This window comes from Ixodes scapularis, unplaced genomic scaffold (genome assembly GCF_016920785.2).
Source record: "Ixodes scapularis isolate PalLabHiFi unplaced genomic scaffold, ASM1692078v2 PGA_scaffold13__105_contigs__length_92229423, whole genome shotgun sequence".
In the NCBI taxonomy this organism is placed as follows: Eukaryota; Metazoa; Arthropoda; class Arachnida; order Ixodida; family Ixodidae; genus Ixodes; species Ixodes scapularis.
In genome coordinates, this window is record NW_024609839.1 from 51,923,399 (window position 1) to 51,947,728 (window position 24,330).

The 24,330-nt window shown below is 47.3% G+C and overlaps 1 protein-coding gene across 1 annotated transcript in view; it reads right to left on the reverse strand.

The window, feature by feature from the left end:
- LOC8053841 (major facilitator superfamily domain-containing protein 6) overlaps positions 1 to 24,330 on the reverse strand; it is a 25,729-nt gene continuing 1,399 nt past the window's right edge. The window contains exons 2-5 of the mRNA XM_002434691.5: positions 8,078 to 8,220; positions 6,302 to 7,621; positions 5,374 to 5,523; positions 1 to 3,266 (exon numbers count right to left, since the gene is read on the reverse strand). Coding sequence (XP_002434736.4) covers positions 3,136 to 3,266; positions 5,374 to 5,523; positions 6,302 to 7,621; positions 8,078 to 8,174 — 1,698 coding nt within the window. The 5' untranslated portion in view covers positions 8,175 to 8,220 and the 3' untranslated portion in view covers positions 1 to 3,135. The remainder of the gene's footprint in view (positions 3,267 to 5,373; positions 5,524 to 6,301; positions 7,622 to 8,077; positions 8,221 to 24,330) is intronic.

Below are 24,330 nucleotides of genomic sequence, written 5' to 3' on the forward strand. Positions count from 1 at the left end.
CATCTGACGTAAATGTATAATTTGATATGGTGCAACGTTAAATTGCAGAAGGTGCATGCACACTGTCGTCAATTTTTACTAAGAGCGTTTATTCACAAACAATATAAGAAAGCCCCTGGCACTGGGAAATCGAAAATGCGGCAGTATTAAGACGTCCACAGTATGTCACGCAACAAGCTTCCTTTTCCAATCAGTTCCTTTTATCCTGGCAATCTTCGACGTGAGAGACTCCTCTCATAAAAAAATAATAATTACACACCAGATGCAACATCTTATTTTACTCATTTATTTTCCCAAATAATGACTGCGTTTTAGGGAAATCGACAGTTCAGTGATACTACCGTCACGCAGATCATAAAAAGACGTGTTCGTTGCCGCTATCGCAAAATATAAGCAATGGAAAATACTGCCTATAGTACTACGATTGCCGTTCCACAATACAAAGGAATAAATCTTTGGCTGTAATTTGAATGTATAATTGCCTGTGGGACACACATTTCATGGTGCTGAAAAGTGCAAGTGTAGACCTCGTCCTGGGTATAAACGCAGAATAGAGGAATTGTTTTGGTGTAACGTTTGCGTAAATTTGCGCCAAAATCGTTCTTTCTTCGACGTTGGCGGCTAGCTATTATGCCGGTGATCGTGAACTGACTTTACGGCATAGTTATATCGGACCGTGCTCCAAAATTGACTCGATTTTACTCCAGGGTAAGGATTTCGTACCTTGCTGTTCAAAAACTTACCCGCGTCCGTTGCTGTATTTGCGTTGACACGCGACACAACCCACCGGAGTAACTCTGATCTATTTGGGTAAGGTTCGGAACACGGCCTTAATCTGCTTAGTGAGATTCATTGTTCCGAAGATGCTCGACGTGTTCCCGAGTTAGCATTTTCTTTACATCGCCGCAGGCCGAAGAGCAAATTATGCATGGTGAAAGAGAGGCGTGCTAGTACAACACTTAACCTTAGAAGGCTGATTCACAGGCTTTCGTGTGAATGTGCCGAGCGGTTCATGATCGTTTCTAACCGCTTAACACACTGGTGTAATCTATTGAGTAGCTCTGGAACACTTCAGCGCATATATTTGTAAAATGTTTACGCATACTTATTCCACTGTGAGCTTGAACAAATTCTGAGAGTGTTATACGCGACTATTTATCATAAACACTGCGTAAATCTGATCTCGAAAATACTGCGAAACCTTTGAAGTGTTCCAGGTCTAGCCGATAGATGGCCTATGGCGCCAGAGTGCTATGTGTTAAGAGGGTGCAAAAAAGATCACAACACACTTGGCACTGTCAAACTCAAATGCGTGAATCAGCCTTAAAAAATAGTGTAGCAAATGCACCTTGTTAGCAACATGTAGTTATGTATTGCAAAACAAGTTGAGCGGTCGATAACAATTGCTTTTCATCTCACAGTTACAGAACTACTTAGTGGTTATCGCTGTGTGTTCCCGCAAGGCAAACTCATATCAGTGCCCGCTTGTACACTTTAGCAAAGCGTGCATTCAAAGCGATGCTCACCCGCTAAGCGTAAGCACATCACTGAAGTATATTAAATCGCTCTGGAGTATATCACACAACAGGAGCAGAGCCTAAAGCACACTTGTGTATCAAGCCGGTTCGCCTATGAAACGTTAGATTGGTTAGTTGAAACTAATAAATGCTATAGTCGGTAAAATTTAATAAATTAAACAAGGCTAAAAGAATAATGTAGGAAAATTCAGAATGATCATCATACACTTCGTGTTAGGAGGCGTGAGCAGCGTTCCGAAAGACACGGTCAAGGACCTTTGGTAATTGTTTTGGCTGCTCGAATCTTTTGTAAAGACGAAGCTAGATATTTCACCTGTGCCTTTGAGAGCGCTGCACGCAATTTGTGATACGGAGCATAGATCATTCCAACATAGCTTTCTTTATCACAGAGTGTTCGACATTGCTGTGAACGAACACAGACGATGAAAACGCTACGCTATACGCGGACCCGAGAGTGTGCAGCGTGTACCCTTCTGAATACAAAAGTTCATCAACTTCGCATGCTCGTTTCTCACCAGCACTGAACCTAATCAATGCTTTCTCATGGGTGAAGGTTGGTCCACCTGCAAAAGTGCCGAACAAAACAAAACTGACATATTGTTAGGCATGTGTAAACTTGAAAATCTCCGCTTGAACCTTCCGTTCTACTGGTGAGCTGGAAGACATTCAAGGAGACTTGGGCTGAATGTTCGAAAGCTTGCATAGGAAGCAATACAGCTGCCCTGGTCTTCCTGAAACTCACGTGCATCTATCTGTGGGTTCAGGAATCTGAGCACTGACACTTTAATTGGGCCGCCATCGTGTCCAATTCCAGACCCCACGGACTGTTCTAAACTTCGTGCTCGCGAATGTGCATGGTGAAACAATCCCACGGCTCGTTGACGGCTAGGCGTGCTTCTTATCCAACCGGTTGATGTTAAAGGCGAGGTTTACCACCGCTGCACAAAGTGGCTGTTGCGGTGATGTGTTCCTTCTCAAGAAGACCTCTGTCCATAGTCCAAGTGGTCGTAGAGGTGCACACGCTGTCCCGGTGTATTTCGTTCGGTAGCGCGTGACCGTGGAGGTCTGAGAAATTTTACCGTCAGCAGTACGTGCATGTCTGCGTACTCCACGTCTTGTCTAGTCGATTTCACTGCCGGTGATTGCGTAAACAGAGTTTGTGTATTAGTGCGTGACTTTCGTAGGAATGTGGCCACCCTTTGAGACCCCCCAAGGCTGTCAGCAACAGTCACGTACTGTCATAAGTTCGCTGCATTAGGATGCATCGCCGTAGCCCGATACCTCAAAGACGGGCTAGCGTCCTTACTGCTTTCTCAAGATTGTCGTGGATGCGCTGGCTGTTGCAACGTAGTCCAGGTGGTCACGGGTGATCGTGGATGATGTCAAACAATTGCAAGTCGTGTCTGACCGTCACAGGTTGCCAGAGACCTTCATAGGTCGTAGTGTGGCGCTTCCGACAGTTTTCTGTCATTGTCAGGTAGGAAGCATCCAACACTGCTACAACTGTCGAAGTATTGTTGACGGTCGTGGTGAAATTCTCGTGAATTGCGCTCACTAGCACCGCGGCTCTTAACTGTCACAAACTGGCTTTCTAGGCTCAAGCGTCTTGATTTAGTGGTTGCAGATGTCCTTCAAGAGACTCTCCTTCTTTCGAAGGGTTCAAGGGCAACGTCGTCTCGTTGTCGCTCGCCATGTTGGCAGACGCTCGGGCGATGGCACCGTGTTTTGCTGAAATAAACGAAAAAGTGTTCAATTAACAAAAACTAGTGTCTTAAATACTAGTCCGAGATGATTTCGCTTCTGCAACTAAAGACTCGTGCATCAAAGACACGAAAGATGCGTACAATATAACGAAATTCGGTGGCTACGTTCGAATCAGGATAAGCTGAGCTCAGTCGATTGACCAGATCGGATGACGTAGCACGCCATGGTTGCATTCGAGTGCTACTCTTTTTTGATGGCATAAGCCTGACGGGAAAAAAACATTGTAAATGAACTATTGTATTGGGTTATTAGTATGAATTCACCAAGTTAGAAATCTTGTTACCAGATATTACAATGCAGCAAGAGAGGATAACCTCTATCTAAAAGAAAAGAATGGCTTAAAAAGATTTAAAAAAAAAAGTTTCTACTCAAGTACGAGTATAACTCTCATTCCTCTAAAACTTTCCAACACGAATCGCGTACCGTCCAGAGAAGTTACCCGTCCCGTATGGGTGCATGGACGCCGACATCCAGCTCCAAAAATATTTGTCAAGACAATTTACAATGAGGAAACCGAGAAAGACGACAATCGTGGAACGTTCCAGGAAAGAAGGGAGCGTATTTTATAATCAGAACGCACACAGGGACAGGTTGCCAACGTGTTTTACGAGTTACACGATTACGAGCCTACTCAAATTTGCCGTTCCGTCTGATGATGCGCTTATATGAGGAAAATATGTAAATTTGCTTGCTGTTCATTCACGTATTCACCAATGTTTGTTTGCAAACAAGCTCGCTGCCGCCCACTATCGGCGGACCCCTGCGCGCTTCCGGTTTTCCTCTTCTTTTCCTCTTGTCACACATCCTTTTGTTATTTGTACTACGTTCTACAAAGCGCGTAGGTTCTTACAAACCTATCACACGTACCTCTCCGAAGGAAAATCTTATTTTCCGATCGCTGTGTGTTACTGAACAAGAAATAAATACACTACCGGAAGTCTACTGGGGCACCAAGTACTGTGGCGCCCTCGTGGTACCAACTCCCACCGAATGCGGTGAATACTCCTTCTCCACGTTTCACCATAACCTGTTTCGCCGCAAGGATTCTTTCCGTCTACTGCATCTTGTTTTGAACAGACGGTATTTTTGGCAGTCGCGTAGAGGACATAAAATAACGATCGCACCGTGCTCACCATCTTTCTGTGAAATGTTGACTTTTCATGGAAGGCAGGTAAAACCGAAAGGAGACTGACACAATATGATGCAAACATGCCTTAACACGAAAGCAAGGGAAGTCCACTTACAGTGCATATGTGAGTGTGCTTCCTCGACACATTAAAGCTATTCTCTACAGACTTGAACAGTTAACCAACTTCCTCGAGTTTACAATGCAGTTAAAGGGATGCCCGCTGTTTTCTTCATAGTCCCCGATTTGTTTGAAAATTTGCTAAACACAAAAACCAACATCGTTGAAATAGTAACCCAAGTATTGGGCCAGAATATATTTTTCTCGCTAAGCTAAGTGTTTTTCAAAGTGAAAATAGCTACTGCCAAAAAAAAAAAAAAAGTGACATCAGGGGAAAGCAGGGGTTCACTCTTTGGACTCTAGACATTATTCCCAACTGATTACAAGCAGTTTCGAGGTATCAAATGAATGCTTTGAAAGCTCGCTTCAGCACCCGCGCAGCAGCACGAAACAAATGCTCGGCATAGGCCATTTTTAGACTGCACGCTCGATCTGCAAGCCTGCCTTCCCCTGGCCTTCCACTGAGAAGCGCTGGTATATTTGAATGTTGATTTCGGCATCAATTTCACTTGAAGATTTCCCAGTAACTATTTTAAATTTCGCGATACTAAATAGCATACCAATTCCGAAAATATAGTTAGTTGGGGAGCCCAAAAAAATCGCCGGACTACCCCTTTAAGAAGTAGACGCGGCAATAGACTCAGAGAAAAAATAAATGTTAAAACGGCTATTGCACTCACATTGACTATACTGTGCTGTGTAGGTTGATATTCGAAAATAAAACAATTGAACCGCCATATTTAGATATCATCGAACGAATATTGTGTTGCTTAGCTGCACATCCCGCAGTCTGAAACGGAAGAGTTAGCGACATCGACCACCCACCTCGCATAGCTTCCATCCTGGCGAGAGCACAGTCCACGGCAACGTGAAGTACCAGAAAGACAACGCAGTACGCGAGGTAGATTCTGCATGTGGTCCGACCACCGACGTAGTCGTAAAGATGACCAGCCACCAGGGTTCCAGACGCTATACCTGAGAAATAAAAGAGGTATAAACATGTTAGCAAAACATCTCAATGAATCCCGAATACGGCTAGCAAAATACTGGGCGAGGCTCTTTTTAAAAAGACAATATGGATTGCGTGTGTATATTAAGGAAAACTCCGACATGAACTTCCTTCGTTTCCTCTTCAATGTAAACATTCGCCGCTTGCTTCGGTTGAAGTTGTTAAAGAAACGTAAAAACGCGGACGAGCTGATGAATGACATCCATAGTAACCTTGAGACGTAGGAACAATAAAGACTTCGTTGTTCAATCCGTTTCTTTAATGTTCCTACGTCTCAGGGTTACTATGAAGTTCTGTAGATTGTTGTCTTTTTCTAAGTGCAAACATTTGCAGGGTCGTAAATGTCTACCATGTAAAAAGAATGCTTTCAGAAAGCACAAAACAAGTGGTAATCGTTTCTTTCAGCGCCGTACGTTTCAGTAATTTGAAGCTTACAAACGCCTATCAAGTAACAGTGACAGGCTGTCTGCCTGGGATGCTTCGCATTATCAAAAAGCACATCCAGAAATCGGTAGTATAAATAATGATATAGAAGCTAAAATTAAACCATACTAATTCCTGCCTTCATGCACTCTGCCATCCTTGTCTACTGGGCTGCAGAACACGTTCTAGGCACGCGCAGTAGCCCTCTTCCTCAAAATATCAGACGTCACGCATGCATCCACAGCTCAATGACTCCGCATTTACCGCCTGGGTGATAAGTGCTGAAAAGGTGTATGCCGGACTTCTTTCGATGGTTCTTACCGAGTCCTTCAAAAGTTCCGCCGAGGATCCCCTGCATCGTCGCCTCGGTCCCAGGCGGTGCCGCCGTGCTGGCGTACGACGTCAGTGCCGCGTAGAAGAGGCCGAAGCAGAGCCCGTGCGTCACCTCGACAGGCAACATGGCCCAAACGTCAGAGCCGTAGCTGTACACCGCAAACCGCAGCGCCAGGCCACCGATGGACAAGCTGACCGCGTTCCCGTAGCCAATCTTCCGGATGATCCAACCGGAAAAGAAGAGGACGGGAACCTCGCCCCCGAAGCATTGCACCGCCAGGTTAGCGCCCAGAAGCTGAGGAGTGGCGCCGAGTTCCTCCAGGTACCATAGACCGTAGGTCCAGATGAACCCCATGAGAAAGCCCATGTTGAAGACGGCGAAGGTGAAGAAGAGCGTTCTCACATTAACGAATACCTCACTGAGGTCCTTGAGGAGTTGCTTGGACATGGGTGACCGTGGAACTTCCAAGAAGACCAAGCCAAGGACATCCATGACGGCCAAGGCCGCGAGCATGTAGAACCCGGGACTGTAATCGGTGAAGGAGGACCCTCCGGTGGCCATTTGGTTCAAGTACCCTACAAGTGGTGCCAGTCCTCCCCAACCGATGGTGCCCCAGAGCCTCTGCTTGCCATAGTCCTCTTTACGGTCCCGCAGAATAGCGTACGTCGCGGCGTCTGTCAGTGAGATTCCGACGCCGAAAGCAATGCCGGCAACTACTCTGAAAACGACGTAGAGCCAAAAGGTCGAGGTTCGAATGGTGCTCGGTTGGTTCGGAGCGAGACAGCTGGCGTTACAGGTCCTGTTCTCGGCAGCGCAAAACATGTCGAGGCTATCCTTCTGGTCTTTAGTCTCAAGCGGTGCGCACCAGGTCTTGATACCGCACATGTTGCTGCTGCTGAATGGAATTTCGAGCTTCCCACCGGACGTTGAGTTCAGCGCGGTATGGGTGCAAGACAGCGTACAGTCGCTTGTATCGGCTCCAGAGCAGTCGTTCGGTAACTCCTCGGTGAAGCAGATGTGCATCGTGGTGTTTTGCGACCTGCATTCTGGACTTGTTGTTCTGACATTCAGCTTGGTTGGTGTGATGGGTGGCACCACGATGATCATAAAGTGGAAGAAACTCTCTATTGAGATGACGACAATGAGGATTATCTTCAGCCGTTGTGCCTTGTCTGTGAGGGAACCGACGAGGAAACGCATGACGACTGAAGCGAAGAGCAGAGCTGTGTTGAGCATTCCGACCAGAGACGCCGATATGCCCAGCTGCTTAGCGATCACGGTGGCGAACGGCATCACACCCACCGCGGCTGCATGGAACGACAGAGACAATTGTTATATTTTGCAACCCCTATAGCAGGCTAATAGTAAAGTGGATATAATTATTTTGTTGAATAACGCCATGATATCATAAAACATGCTACCTTAATTGCAGTTGCGGAGTGCAAATTTAAAGAAGGGTTTATCGAAAGTGGATAGAGAATACTACGAACCCTTCCATTCTCGAACAGTTATTTACATCGCAAATTCGACATTTGCTATTTCGTAGGTGGTTCATTCTGTAATATAGGTCGGGGCCGAGACGACGAAACTTAGGACTTTCGTTTAGACCCTATCATAACATTGTTGTTCGGAACTAAGCCCGCATGGACGATTCATTTACACATTAATCTTAACTGTTACTGTCCAGAGCCACGCTTGCTTTTGATACACACGTTACACAAAAGGGGCTGTTTCACATCTCCGAAAACATAGACGCAGCTCACCTCCGAAGTAGAGGAACATGTGTATCTTGAGGGGCAGGAGCTCCAGATTTGGAACGACGTATCTGGACAACCGGGACACATTTTCCTTGATCGTCATCTTGGCCTGGACGACACACCACCCCACTCAGAGTCTGAGCGGCCTTCTGCGGAGGAAAAGAAAATCCAGCAGCTAGGGTCATGTACCAGTACGCGAAGATATGTAACGTTAGCACCCTACCAGGGAATAAAAAAAGGCGTAATCGCCGAGTGCCAAGCGGAACCCACGCAAAACCCGGAAAATGCTCCAACAAGATGCTGCGGGTAGCGGTAAAGTAAATTCCTCAAATGCTTTCTGTCCCTTTCCCGCTCTCCGTCGCCTATTAAAAATTCTCGCTTTATAACGCGCCAATACTGATATCGGGTTTCTAATCGACTACGGAACTTCGCCAATGTTATTAGACTATATAGCTCAGTTACGAAACTGCTCATAGCCGCTGCTTGCACGAGCAGTACACCCCCCCTCCCCCCCCCCCCCCCCCTCCCAATCTCTCTCACTCACCTTGACGCGCCGGACGGCTGTTATGGTAACTCCAGTGTATTCTATGGAATTCATACGTTTCTAAGCACGGCGTCTATATGGCGTTAAAGGTCTGCTCTATATTTGGCTCTATAGAACACACAATTAGGAAACGAAAATCTAGATGGCGCTTCAAACGCCAGGAGGCAGATTGAAGTGAGTGACGAGGGGTACCGCCTTCCGCAGGAGTTCCACAAACTGAGGAAATCTAGTCACGTTGAGCTTGGCTAAGCCTTTTTGCCTTTAGTACGCTGCTGGACAAGATACCTCAATCCTCGAATTAAGTAGATGTTGCTGTGCAATGCTTTATTTCAAATGTTTATTTTGAGCCAAATTGTCCGCGATAAGCGCTAAAATATGTTGAGTTGATGCTTCCTTTCGAATTTATTTCAGTGAGGCTCTAACTTTCTGTGTATGTTTTCACTATTGTGCAAATTGTATCAATATGCTACTTATCTTGTGTAGCGTTAGTTCTCTTTTGTTAGGTTTCTGATATATGTAGTGCACTTGTCAGTTTTATTTTAAAGCGCAGCTCCTAGGCGCCCGTTTCCGGCTTGAGCGGCGTCAGTGTCGGCGTCGCCGTCGGCGTAACCGCGTGGTGCATTATGGGAAACGTTTCATATCGCACCGCGCGGTTACGCCGAAACGTCCCATAATGCAACGCGCGGGTCTCATTCATGACCCGCGCGTTGCATTTTGGGACGTTTCCCATAATGGCGTCACACGTGATGTCACAAGTGTCACGAGGGTCCCGCGCGTTTCATTATGGGAAGCGTCCCATAATGCAACGCGCGGGTCTCACTCGTGACCTGCGCGTTCCCCACGTACCCTCCCCTCCTCCCCCTCAACAGCTGCGCTCTAATTCGGCATTGCAGGAAGTTGTAAACGTCTTTCATTTTTTTTTTTTTTATATATATTCTTTTTGGTGCCCGCATCGGAACTGCTGGTTTAGGTGGCTCGTGGCTCGTCAAGCTGTTTGTGCAGCCTTTTTCCCTTGCCACCTTTTCAAGATTGTTTTTGTTGGAAAAAATAAGGGTACAATTAATGCCGTTGATGATGATGATGATAGTCATAATAACCATAATAATAACAGTGGGTTGGATTGTGTTGGTCATTTTCTTCGTAACGGGTGAAGAGAGTCTACGTTCTGCTCCAGCCAAAGATTCCATTTTAGCAGGGCGAACGCTGGACAGGAGTCGAGCTTACATATCCCAGAAAATACATTTTACATCTATCAATCACACTGCATGCTGGCGTCCAACCAGAAACCTTCCCGGCTCCTAAAAAGTGCCACCACTGCGCCTTTCACATAATCGACGAGGTATTTATATCCTGAAATTAGTCCACCGCGAATTCATTGAGCTCAGGGTGGAGAAAATAATCGAGATGATGTAAATCGAGATTTAAGCCACACCAATATTACAGTGATCATCTTCCACAAGAACAGTTAGTTCACAAAAATCATTCCTCGCAAAACTTATACCGTAAATACGTGTTTAATGTTGTTAGGTTGTAATTTGATGCCGTACATGTAAATTCATTTTGTTTTTAATTATAAAGCATCAGGCAAATACAAATGTATAGCACGCTGAACACAAGCAAAATGCAGTGCTCTTCTGCGCGAATAGGAGAGGTGAGCTTTGTATTTATCTTCTATCTTCCACTTCTTTCGTTATATATATATATATATATATATATATATATATATATATATATATATATATATATATATATACACTTTGTTTGGAACCGGTTTCAGAAGCAATGGCAACGTTAGCACCGAGTGCACGAAGCTGAGAAAACAATTTGGCAGGAACGAGCTGTTTCCTGGGCGTTTTCGATTTTCACAGCAGCTCGAAGATTTTCTTATTTTGGTTTGCTGAAGTATTACAGCAAATAAAGCTTTCTCAATAACCAAACAAATCAAGCTCTTTGTGTTCTAGTATGACGTGGTTTATATTAAGAAAAAAAGTTTTGAATTAACCTGCACTTTACGATATAATATTTATTTTCCACTGTTTCCGGTGTTTGGGAGAATTGAAGAATCCATATCCCCGGCTTTAGTTTTAGTTATTTTGCATTAATTTGATAAAAAAAAAAATTCCTGCGCCTTGTTTTGGTTTTGAAGTCACCTATACTGCCTACCGGCAACCACATATGCGAAGAAATGTTATTTCCACGTCCGAATGACTCTGGTCAAAAAAGAAAACACACCACATAAACCGCCATACTCAAACGTCGATTGTCCAGTGATTTTAAGTTTCATTGTAGTTTTCCTTAGGTTCATATTTGTCACTCGTTTGTATTCGTTCGAATCTTTCTTCATGAAGTAGAGACTGCATGCCTCACTGGTCCGGAAATATCACCGACAAGTGCGATGGGGACGAAACGTCTTTGGAGGAGAATTCCTCCAAAGAAATTGGCAAGCATACCCGCGAGTGTGGGATGGAATTTCAGTTCGTCCCATGGGCGCTAACATATGTAGGCGTAACTGCCCGTTTCGTAACACCCCTGCCCGTTTCGATCTGGATGAGCATCGTACCGGCGTGCGGTCGTGTATCACTATACTGCGTGGTGCACGTTAACTTACCACAGGCTGGCGGTTGTACCGCACGGGCTAAATTGCTCATATACAGCGAGTGACTGGTCGCAACTTTGAAATGGCTGACCAACTACACGCTGTATAAAAACAAACGCAGAGCGTAAGGGAGCAGCGTAGAATATGTCAGCCGTGCCGACACAGTGGCAGACATGGTCGGGAGTCCAAGTTTTTTCGCGTGGAATGGCACGGGATCATCGTAGTCGCTGTCCCACAAAACATTGGCGAGTAGAAACACCGTGAAACTTTGTCCCCAGCGCAACCGCACCGCTCCGACTTCGATGCGTACCAATGTTCGCGGAGTGGTTTCGTTTCGCTGGGGTTCCCACTGCCTACCTTCGGTAGCGGTCGCGCAGCGGCGCGCCGGTCGCGTCGCACGGAGTGTATATCCAGGTTCACTCTAAATTTGACCGTAGAAATACCTAGGGGTGTCGCGAACTTTTGTTGAACCCCAGTTTTAGGGCCGCACTTTCGAGGTTCGACAGGTTCGAACCAGTTTGACAAACCTTCGACCTTTTAACCAGATTCGACCGGTTCGACATGGGTTCGACTAGAGTACTATATATAGCTCCTTCGGAGCAGAGTACCGCAATCTACAACGCCGTCTCTCGGCGACTAGCGGCGAACACCAGGAGGTTCCAACTCCGGTCAGAAATGCATGGGGAACGTGAGAAAATCGTTGTTTCTTCAATGTTGTGGAGATGTATGGAACGACAATAGTTTTTGACATAATAAAGGAACATTTTAGAATAATTTGCGCCGAGTTGTGTGCCAAGTGAAGACGTAATTTTTGTAAAAATATTGCGTGAGCGGCATCATGCAGCAGACGACGCGTCAACGTCATGGCGACGTCACAGCGTTCACGTGACCCGCTCCGGCCAACCCAGAAAGTCCATCTCCGCTGCGCACACAAATCGTCTGCTTCAAAGGCCATTCATTGCCTTGAAAATTGCATTCTCAAAATTTTCACACGCATCCAATATTATGGAAACTTTGATAAAGTGTTTAGTGCTTTACCAACTTCATGACAGACTAGTTTCGAAAAGTGTCAACTCGGCGTTTATTTTTGAATCAGCCGTGTTGAGTCGCTCTCCATGTATTCTCCCATAGGGCGGGCCGCCTCCTGGAACCCTGAGTACCACGTGACTCGCGCCGAGCTGCTCTGTCGGCCACGTTGTCGGCGAAACACGCGGATCTGATCTCTATGTCTTTTGTCATAGAGATCAGTGCCTCTGTAGATCAAAGGATTGCGCTACTCTGCAGTGTGGCCAGACCTTGATACAAGCATGTCTAGGTTTGGAGAATTGTTTTTATGCAAAGGGTTATTTTCATGTTATGAACAGTTGCAATTAAAAGAAACTAATACTAATCACTGAAGAAGTTAATAACTTAATTTTTTGTACTGTATTAACTGAAATAACCAATCAGTGCTGCCCTTAATTCATCCCTTAGCCATCACCATTCAATCCGAAGCCCACTGGCCAGCCTGTCGCGCATGTATGGTGCCTGGATCGCGTCTTCGACTGGTGTGTTTAGCGTCCTATCCCGCCCATACATCAAAAGTGGTCCCAATGGGGCAACAAATGACGCGAGTGTCATGCTGTTGCCTGTCGCGATCCTGGCGGTTGGCCGTAGAAATGCTGGCGAAAAGCACGATCGAACGCGAGTGTCGCTTTCGTCGCGGCGTCCCTTCAGGCGTCCCAACTTCCGGCTGCCCTAGCTTCCGTGAACTGTCACAGTGGGAAGCGACCTGCAGCAGAACAGGCGTCTGCTGTTGGGGCGCCGCCAGGGTCGCAACAGGCGACAACATGACACTTCTATGACGTCATCAGGCGGAAATCGAGGGACCACTTTTTTGGCCGCGGTAAACACACCAGTCGGAGACGCGTTCCAGGCACCATAGCGCATGCGCATAGCGGTCGAACCTGAGTCGAACTTTTCACAAGGTCGAAAACGTCGAAAAAGTCGACCCTCGTCGAACTCGAACCTCGACCGGTTCCCGACACCCTTAGAAATACTGCATGTAGCGATCTTAAATTTTCATCCAGCGTGTATAATAGCGGTTGAGTTTATCGTGTGGTACTTCCCTTCCTGTGAAATATTAGGCAAACTCGCCAGTGTCGACGGCTAGCATCGACGCAAACGAAAGAGTTATAGCGAGTTCGTTTCACGGCACTCGTGCCCACGCGTGCCCACTCGCAGCGTGGAACGGGTTCGTTTCGGCCGGCGCTCCACGAGTGGTTGCACTCTCCGAGTTCGTTTCAGCGCTGACACCCCACGCGTGCATGCACTCGCTGCACCGAGAAAATCGGGAGTGCGCCAAAATGCAATCCCGTCATGCCTCGCTCCGGCGGGGCCGGCGAGGAGCGGGAGCAGACGACGAGGGTTCGTCTGCTACGATGTGTCGCGAAACCAAACGGAAAAAAAAAAAAAAAAAAAAAAAAAAAAAAAGTAGACTTTCTGATAGAAATCGCGTACACAGGTATATTTCAGCGTTTGAACGGCAACGAAATCAAACGCGAGCTTGAATTGTGAGCGTCTGCTATTTCACGAAAGAAGCAATTGACAACCCGTGATTTATTTGCAGGTTTTAAATCGCTCTGTTGCCGTTCAAACGCTGAAATATACCTGTGTGTAAAGAAATGCTCAGAACAAACGCAACAGCGGCCCCCGAGATGTCCATCACCATCCGTGTGCGGGTGAAAAATTTAACATTTGCCGATAAAACTCCCCCAGCAGAAACCTCTGACTTCCCAATAAGCATCAGAGAAAGCTAAAGATGGTGGCTTTACCCGAGGATTGGGCAACATCATCATGTTTAACATTTACCTACGCAGCTAACTTGCCCCGTAGTATTTTGTTCGAGAAAGCTCCCGTTCTCGACGCCCTCACCAAGGCTAATATCTAATTCACGTATAATGACGATCCAAATCGAAAGTCCCAGTTTTGCTGGATATTCCAACAGTTTTAAACCGTAGCCTTTCAGTGGTTCACGCATAATACCATGCTCAAACGGATCAAGCTTCTGCTCGGACAGCATCATCAGTTTTCTTCAGTGTAAACGGTTATAAGGATTGAAAGATCGCAACCAGCTGCTTTGTAGACAGCTGGTTGCGGATATTTACGCCGTCTGTAACTATCTCTTCGGCAGCCGAGCTGCTTGAAGACATCGCAACTATAAACTACAGGTTGCAGTTGCCAACGTTTGTAGATAAACGTTGGTAGCGACTGCAGTCTCGCATTCCCACGCATCACTCGGAACAGAAAGGCGCTAGTTTCGGTTTGAAGTCGGTACCTTTTCTACAACATAGATGGTGGCAGCATCAGTCTTCTGCACTCGGTGCATTTGGCGAGTTCGTTTGAGTCCAGTTTTCCGTGCAACACTCTGTGAGTGCGATGCATTCTGGGAGAGAACTCGAACGGTGCCAGTGCGTGTGAAACGAACTCGCTATTAGCGACGGTTGTGCTTGTGGCGCCATCTCCCGATGGGCACAGCCAGCAGAAGAGACAATCACCTGAAAGCAGACGAACTGGCCGTCTGCTCTTAGCGCCAATCGGTAGATGGCGCCACGCTGCATTCACACTGGCGTTCGAATCGCAACTGCGAAGCGGATCAGCTCGATGTCATCATCCAATGAACGTGAATTTGAACTGTTTCTTTATGGCCACCGCGCAGGGATGGGCAGTACTTCAAATACAAGTATTTGAAATACGTATTTCAAATAGTTTGTGTATTTTGCATTTGTATTTAATTACAAATTGAATAATGTATTTGACGTGTGTATTTAAATACTAAAACGTGGGTATTTCTAATACAATTGTAATTAAATAAAATTTTGTGGGTGAAAATACATCCCTCAATTTTTATTGTCACTGTCCAGAGCAGGAAGAAAACTACGTTCTGCGCCGAATGCAGTGTCTCTCAATTAAGCACAAGCGTTTAGTGACTTTGTGATTACGGTGCTAATCCAGGGTAAGAATAGTGATGAAATCGACGTTCACAGGCAGACTGGCTAAATAAGTGCCTGTGACAACTTGTGATGCTTTCCAGCCCGATTTCCATCCATATTTTTGCCAGGAACATTCTAAATGCGCGGGTCGTCCAGATATTCGTAAGTGGTGCGAGTTGCAACAAAAAGAATTCTCTAGCTAGTGCTGCGCGTCTTGGTCGTCTCGGTTCTTTGTTGGTCTATACCAAATGTAATCGACAAAAAAAAAAAAAAAAAAAAAAAGCTGCTTGAAGCTCTGTACTTTTTTCACCTATTACGTCGAAGCAGATTACTTTTTTTTTTTTTTTTGTGATTATATTTCTATTACGTCACTAGAGCCTCGCACACTAACTCCCGAGTGTGTGATGCAAAATTAAAATGAGATACCCAGAAACCCGTTGCAGGTGCCCTGAAGTCGCTGACGCAAATTTTGGGGAGTGGATTTGGAAAATTATTTGGAGGATACCAAATACATTTGGTTGTATTTGTATTTTGTATTTGTATTTCGATACATATCTGCATGTATTTTGCCCATCCCTGCCACCGCGTTTGCAACCGCTTGGCTAATGCGGTTCAGCTGCCAGTGTGAATGCGGCGTACGGAAGCCAGAGTTGCGCGTTCATCCCCGTAGCGCCGGCTTTCCTGCGCGTTCGAGGCGCACGGCGTGCTCAAAAGCAGGGGAGCGTTCGGCGGGCGGGCGGGCGGGGGCGGGGGCGGAGTTTAGTCAAGATGCATTTCTGCAACTTTTTTCTCCGGCGTCCCAATCACCACATGTATCCGTGGTAAAAAATAGACTCGTATCGTATCGTATCGTATCGTATCCTAGAAGTGCTTGTTGCGGTGATTGGTCCCCATAGAAAATGCTGACTGCAACACAGACACGAATGAGGTTTTTATCATTTTAAAAAAAATCACCATCTCACTTATCTTTTTTTTATGTATTGATTAAATAGGATTGTAAAGCGCACACCGAACGCCATATTTGAGGTGACTGCTCATAGCGCATGCTTGGGGTGAGCTCTTATTTATGGTCTCCCAAATAAGACAATATTGAGGGTGTGCAATGTGCGTTGGAAGCGTTGTGGAAACTTGCCGACAACACGTGTTCAACAGCAGCGAGCTCAGCTATGGCCGCCAATAAATACCACACACAATTGCAGTACGGTGCTTCCTTCTCTCAACTAAGGGAGCAGCAATATCGCGACAGGGAATTGAAATCACGTCGTTGTTTTTATACCGCATTCGTATACACGGGAGCTCAGACGATGACGATTCGCAATCAGAATATTTACACGGGTAGTCGGTCAGAGGTATGTTTCAGCGATTCTGAACGCCAAAACACGTTGGCGAGACGATGATACGCAGTCGTTTTTGCTTTGCTTCCTCTATCGCTTTTTTTTTTTCTATGCTACAGGAATACCTTGTAACCGAAGCTCTCCAGTGCAAGACCGTTGTTTTCGGCTTGCCAACGCTGCAGACAGGCAGTCAGGATTATTCTCTCCGTGATCTTCTTTTTTGTCGGTGTCAACTTCCCCCGATGTTGTCAAAAGCACTCAAAACTAGTAGGGGGGCATCGGCGGCCCGAGTGGGCTATAGACGCTTTACACACGCGCCAAATTACAGCCGCCATTGCTGACCTTCTCTTGTCTTACCGAGATGCCGAGCAACTGAAACGGTCATTGACGATCCTCTACAAAGGCCGATGCTTTAGAAAAGGACACAGTTGAATCTAATGTGGCAATAACCTGGCCTGTGGTGATGATGAAGTGAAATAAATGAAATAAGAGGAAACAAAAACTGAAGGTCAGTTATGGCGGCGTCCATGCACAGCTGCTGCAAAGCGTCTATATTATATTTCACCTCACGGTGTGCCGCAGGAAAGGCTACAGCGCTAGCTCCTTGCTCTAGGGCACATCTCTGCGGCACAAGCTCTCGTGCATTAAGGGCAGCTGACAACGCTGTAAGCTCGCGTTTCTAGCATTCGCTACGGTACAACATAAGGTGAAACGGAGTGTAGCACACACTAACGTGCCTAGAGGGCGCACATCAGCTCGAAGCACGTGGATCGAAAGCTTTCTCTCTATACATGCCTTGCACATGACGTAACGCTAGGGAAGGACGGGGCCCTGCGCCGTGCTGGTGGTGGATTTCACACGACGCGGATGCGCTTACCAAGGCGTAGGATGCACCTAACTGCCCGGACATGCGCTGACATGCACCATATTTTTCTCAAAGGTGTACTTATAATTTTGTTAGATGTGAACGCGGAAAACAAGCCAAGCTTACGATGACGACGTTTAGCCAGTACGTGCGGAATTTTATGGCATCGGTGCGATTGCGGTATACGAGCAAAACGTTTCGATACGCTAAGCAAAAAACTGTCGTGTCGCAAAAAAAAAAAAAAAAAATTTAGTAGCGCGCCGTTAAATTTGACGAGCGGCTCTAGGAGTCGCTTGTAGAAAAATTGTTACTATTTAGCAAAGTACTGGTAAACAACGCAAGGTTACCGTCATAATCTAAACCCTGATACAATAAGATAGCGCTCAAGACAACTCTCATTGCCTCAGGGGTTATATTATGACGTTTCCTAACCGGCTCGGCCTGCATTATACTTTCGCTCCTTGCAAAGGTTACCGTCTCGCGGACGGCACAAACCGATGCCTCGGCAGCGGCGTCTCGGCGAGCTTGCACACAGGGGCCGCCGCCGACCAATCGCCGTCTGGCCGGGCTCGCGGCGCAACACTCGCTCGTACTCGGCCGGGAGCCCCGAGGAGGTGCGCTCGAAGCGTGGAAACGGCGTGATGTAAGGAAAGGCAAAGGGCACCTACACCTCGAACGGGTAAAAGCCGTGCGCAAAGGCGTGCGCGAACGTAAACAACTATTTGGTAGAAAAGTGCCGTCGCTCGCCGCTATGAAATGCGTCACGCAAACTCGGTAATCTGCAGCCGCATCTTTTTCCTGCCGCTATCTCTGTCTCGCGGGGCATGCCGACGACACGATCGTCGGGATAGGTAGTAATTGATACAGCCGAGAGCGGCGCAGTTTACCACTGCTCTCGCTCCGAAGGGCCGTCAAGTCAACCACCAGCATGGTGGTTACCGGCGTTCGACGTCATCATGTGACGTAGGTGCAAGGCATGTATTAGAACCCAGGGATCCTTGGTTCAATCCCCAGCCCTGACCGTTTCGATTTGGATGAGCTCGTCGTACCGGCGTGCGGTCGTGCGACCACATTGTCGTTTCGGCGGCCTGCGGCGCGACGGTCGTCGCTGCCGGTTGCCGGCGGAAACCAGTTTTCGGCTTCAACGTCACGACGTGCGGCGCCGCACACCCAACCGCTCCGTGCGCGGTTCTGAGCTCAGCGCCGCACGCCGCAGAAGAGAGGAGCCAATGGGAGGTGGCGTAGATAGTGTCGTCGCGATGCCATGGCAACGCTCAAGCCGGTTGTCGGCGCGTCTCGAAGCGAAGGACGTGTTTGGTGTCGTCTGCTCCCCCTATTTCCCCCCGAAGCCTTCCCCAACGGAGCGGTTCCTTGAAACTAACCGCTGGGAAATTATAGGAGAGGAATTCGGAATTACAAGTGAGTTTCTCCGTGGCACTTGTTGCATGTCGTCTCTGTTGTGACGGATGTCGTGTTGATTTGGTGACACTTTCGAGAGTAGCCTTCATCTCTGGCGCGCCGCCGGGGCAGCAAAGCCCCGGCGGCGCGCCAGACCTATCCTGTCCTTCGGTGTTTCGGTAGAACCAACTCGGCCGGACCCAAAACCTGCGCCTCCTTCCCTTCAGAGCGCGGCGACGTCGCAAGATCAACGAGCAGGCTAGGATAATCACATTCACGCTGATCACCAGGTCATTATGAACTCCAACCGTCTAGACAGCGAGTGCGGAACGGAAGAATCTAACGAAGAGCAGACGACGAAAGAGCGGGAAAACCGGGAAAACCGACGGGAGGCGCGATCGCGGGATCCAGTGCTGTCACGTGACGCCTGCAAAACGGAGGCCAATGTGGACTCCTCGCGTTGGGACGCGTGGACTCCTCGCGTGAACGGCGCCGCCCGGCGGCGCCGCCGGGCGGCGCCGTTCACGCTAGTGTGGTCGGGCCTTAACGCTACCGCGTGATGCGCGTTAAGCGACCCCGGGCTATGCAGTGTTGTACACGTTCCTCAAAAAAAGGAACCATAGATCGTTCCTCGTTCCTTCTGATTTTTGGAACGCGTTCCCGTTACAAGTTGCATATACGTGAAAAGGGAACTCTTTCCCGTTACAGTTAAAAGATGGAACGTTTCGTTACAATACGTTACATTTGTATTTTGCTGATTACCATATTTAGTTATATCGAGCACAGATTTTTTTTTGTAATCTATTCTAATAAATGGCAACATACGAATTGAAATGCCGTGCCATCAGTTGCTCCGCTATATTTATCGGTAAAATGGACATCACGTGGCCCGAAGTCACGTCACCTACGCACAGATTCACTTTCCCCACTAAGTATGGCGGGAATATTATCCTGTCCCACGCTGAATTGGGCGGGAAATTTATAAAAACATATATAGTCGATGACCTCCTCCCCGGCGATTGCTCCGCTAAAGTGGAAACAGGTCCGAGGAGTTTCCCCTGAACTCTAGCCAGGGGATGAGCTTATGCGGTCTCAGCCCCTTTCCTCCTCCCCTCCCCCCCCCCCCCCCCACACCTTTCAAATTCAGCGGACCATCATGTACGCATGCATTTTCACCACCTCTTCTTAACCCCCCTCCCCCCCCCCCCCCCCCCCCAACCGCCGCACCCAAAGTCATGCACATCCCGGCCAGCTCAGCCCCCCCCCCCCCCCCCCCCCCCCCTTGAAGAGACTACGCCAGTGGTTCTCCTTCACAACCGGAAACGACTGTTTAATGGCTTGTCAACAATTATTTAAACGAGCGCTCTTTTAAATACTGTCTTTCATGCATTATAGATACGGAACTTTAGAGATAAAGCTCGCTGCCATCTTCTTTTTCGCCCAAGCATGACTGCGTCCCATGCATACGATAGGATAGGATCGGGTGACACACCGCTTTTCGGCTCGCGTGTTCACGTCCGGTGTTCGCCGACAGAGCCTCTCGACGTATACCGCATCGCCAGACGCGGTGATTGAAAAAAAAAAAGAATCCCTCGGACAGCTTTGGGAAAATTGTAAGGTGAGCAACTGTCGCTCGCGGCTCCGGAGTCGGAACGCCTAGAATGTAGGTCCCGGGAATCCCAGGTTCAATCCCCCCAACCCTGCCCGTTTACGCCTGGATGAGCATCGTACCGGCTCTCCGGCGATTCTTTGAGCTGCCCAAACTAAGCACATTTGCGGAGCATCAATGCCTTGCTTTCTCCGGTGTGCTATTTATTAGGGAGTTTTAGTAGATCGTTCTAATGACACCGATAACGATACTTGATACTCCGCCACCGCCTCCATTGCGCATGCATAGTATCGTTATCGCGGCTATCGGAGGTATCGGAACGATCTACTAAAACTCTCTAATATCTCTGAATTCAAAAGATCCTATTGAGAAAGCGGCAAATGAAGCTGATGCCGAAAAAGAAGATTACATTTTCTTTTTCCACAGTCTCCGGTAGAGTGACGTCAGATGTTGTATATTACTTTCAAGTCGAGCACGCGGTCTAAAAAGCACAGCATTTTGTTGTTGTTGTTTTCCTGCTGTGAGTTTAACTAGCGTTGATTTCACGGCGTCGAACACCTTGTTACGACGGCTGACGTCACGAGCCCAAATTTAAAACTTCAATAACCTCGGGAAAAAAAAAAAAAAAAACAACAACAACATTGTTGTGAGCTGCAATCTGGGTTACTAGTTCGGTAACCCACATCGCACCTCTACCATCTAACACGGTATCTAACACGTCTTCGATTACTTTCGGTGCCCCGGTGCTAAATAAAGGGTGGAGATCTGGACCACGACCTACTGTAATTGTGACCTGCCCTAAGAACCCGTCCCGATGAAGTGCGTCCCTTTGCCACTGGGGGCGCTCGCGGTAAAGGCCTTCCAGAGCCGTTTATACTGCGAGAGTTTGGCCAATGGGCGGAGCTTGTTACCCGCTAGAACCATCGGATTTCGCGATAACACAAAATGGTATTAGTTCGGTGTCTCCTTTATTCCTGAGAAATCGCATAGAGTTCCTATGAGTAAGAACCACAAAATGGCGGACGTAAGTAGTCATCCCCCGGTCGTCAAACTACACTGCTGTAGTTGCCAGGCTGGCAAAATCTTCCTAAGAAGGCCAAACTCTCTCAGTATAAACGGCTCTGAGGCTTTCCTGTGACCCAAACGCGGTTCACAGCCTTTTTAGAGCGCGGTCCGCAAGGCGCGCGGCTGGTGATATCTGTTTCCAGGGGACACCTACGGTAGCGTGGCGCCAGCACGCTGCGGTAGCGGTAACACGTAGCAGGGTGCATCGCTCTCATGTTTGTTTGGATCGAAAAAGCGTGTTTCTCAGGCACCGAAGAGCCATGGCGTTTTTTAGCTCCGACTTCTCTCGTGCTACCGTCGAAATAAGGCGCGTTCTCGGATCACGCCAAGCCACTGTGCGGGCAGCCGGCGCCTCTAGGGACAAATCTGTCGCGCGACCATGGACTGACGACTTGATCCCGCGAGGCCTGCGAGGAGAGCAGGTCAGGACTAGATAAGGCCGGCGCGGATTGCGCGCCTTCGATTGATATGCGGATACCCCAGGTAACTGAAAAGCCTTTATGCAGCGCCGCGAAGTCGTAGCGCGACGAAACGCTGCAGCCGCTGCCATGTACTACAAGGTGCGCGCTGGCACCTTGTAGTATATTTTTCTATGGGCAGGTCAAGATGGACACCATGTATGCGCCGTTTTCTCCATTCAACCATCTCGGTAAAATATATGTATATATATATATATATATATATATATATATATATATATATATATATATTATCGTTCGGGGGAAGGGAAATTTCCTTGCCTTCCCCCGAACGATTGCATATAAAAATGTCTAAATTGTCGGGGAAGAGGAGTGGAGAAGCCTTCCCCCCCCCCCCCCCCCCCCCCCCCCGATCTTTTTATTATTTATATCGTGTTCCAGAATGCATCTTACGTTATATTCCGAGGACGTCAAATGCTTTCTTACAAGGAACGAGAGCCTGTATGCCGTCTGCTCGGCTCAGCAATTTACGTGTAACAAGAGCACTGGTCGCCTTCGCGGCGAGCTTCCGTTAACGAGTATCGCCTGTCGATCTTCGTACCCACCGAGACCGGAAAAAGGCGTCCGCTTCGTGCGTTCACCGCTCGGGCCTTTTGTTTCCAAGTCGCAAATCTCCACACTTTTCTGCGGTGCACAAAACAGCATACAAAAAAAAAATTCTAGTTTTTGCCGTGTTTTGCACACACATACTTATAGAATAGCGAGAGCCAACCCTTTGTGTCCCCCAAACAGCTCGGTGCGTCGCACTGCGCATGCGCAAGCTTCTGGTGACGCCCCAAGCTGATCGGCGGACGCAAAGCGTTGGGGCGTTCTTACGTCCATCTTATCAATTGCGGCGACAGTAAATGCTCAATACATTCATTCGTACACTTCCACGCTAAATCTAGCGAGTCAATTTTTTCCCGCTATGTTTAGCGGAAAAAAAATTGCTTCCTTAATGGCCACAACTTTTCCCCGCTAAAATCAAAGGGAAAAAAGATTTCCGCTAAATTTAATTATCCGCTATATTTAGCGAGAAAAAAAATGTTCTACCTAACTTAATGGGGTGCCACGAATCAAAAAGCATGCGTTCTCCTCTCATAGCATCCTTCTCCACTCCCTTCAAAAACGAAAAAAGTGTTCCATAAGAAATCACACACACAAAAAAAAAAGGTTGTAGTACTAACCATGTTGAATTAACCTCGCGTTCCAATATGTTTGCGCACTGTCTTTGTGTATGATGTGTGACGGCACGGCTTTAGATGCATGATCTACGTCGCCGTATAAAATAGGAAAAAAAAAAAAAGAAGAAAGGTTTGTAAATGTTATAGCGTCACTAACTCGAATCCCGAGCAACACGTCAACAAGATTGTCACGTCTCACGAGGATCTCGACGTGCGTAAGGAGTGACTGACAGTCGCGGACGTCACGTATGCTCCTCTCTCACCCCTGACCTGGTGGGGGCTGCTACACTTCGTCTGCTACGTCTGCCACCTAATAGGCGTATCTGGTATAGGCGACGAAAAAATAATCCAACGTTTCAACCTGCAAATAGTAAAAAAATAAAGGGGAGGCAAACGACGAAGTGCGACGTTTACGCTTATATCCTAAATGCCTTCTATTGGCGTGGCAAAGGCAAAACAATGTTTTCGTCCATACTGGAAGTGACGTCAATTCAAGATGGCGGCGCACTTACAGGAAACGTCTATACGTCATCCTTCGGCCACGTGACCGGGCTCTTTGCAACTACGTCGCCTGCAACCACAGCCCGTATATCCACACGCATAGAGCGGGGTCAGGTGATGGAAGGCAGGCGGATTGGATTGATCCGGCGAGGCTGTAACTCCCGTCGCACTGTCAACTTATGGGTGGACGGAGATCCACCCATATATGTGGGTGGATCTCCGTCCACCCACATATATGTAGATATATAGGCAGATTATTGAACTGTACTTGATCGAATGGCTCCGCCGTTTCGTAAAACATTGATTGATTCGATCAAGTACGGTTGATTAATGCGCATATTTTCGATGATTTTCTCTTCAAAGACCACGGACGATGACGAAAAGTGCCCGTGATTTTTTTATATATATATATATATATATATATAAGTATATATATATATATATATAGGAATGAGTGAAGATTGACTTAAGTGCAGCCGTAGGAATGTTGTGAACGAAGAGGGGGAGAAGGTGATTATTGAATTTATTGCATTAAAGTTAGGGAAAGCCTATGGACAGAGCAGGAGAAAAATTCGGCCAGGAGCGAAGATTGAACCCCCACCTTTTTTTTTTTTTTCTTTTTGTGTGTGTGCGTGCGTGCGTGCGTGTGTGTGTGTGTGTGTGTTTACAATTTGAAATATTGCGCGGTGTGGACTACACAAGGATTTTTTTTTTCCTATACTCGTTTTCACGTT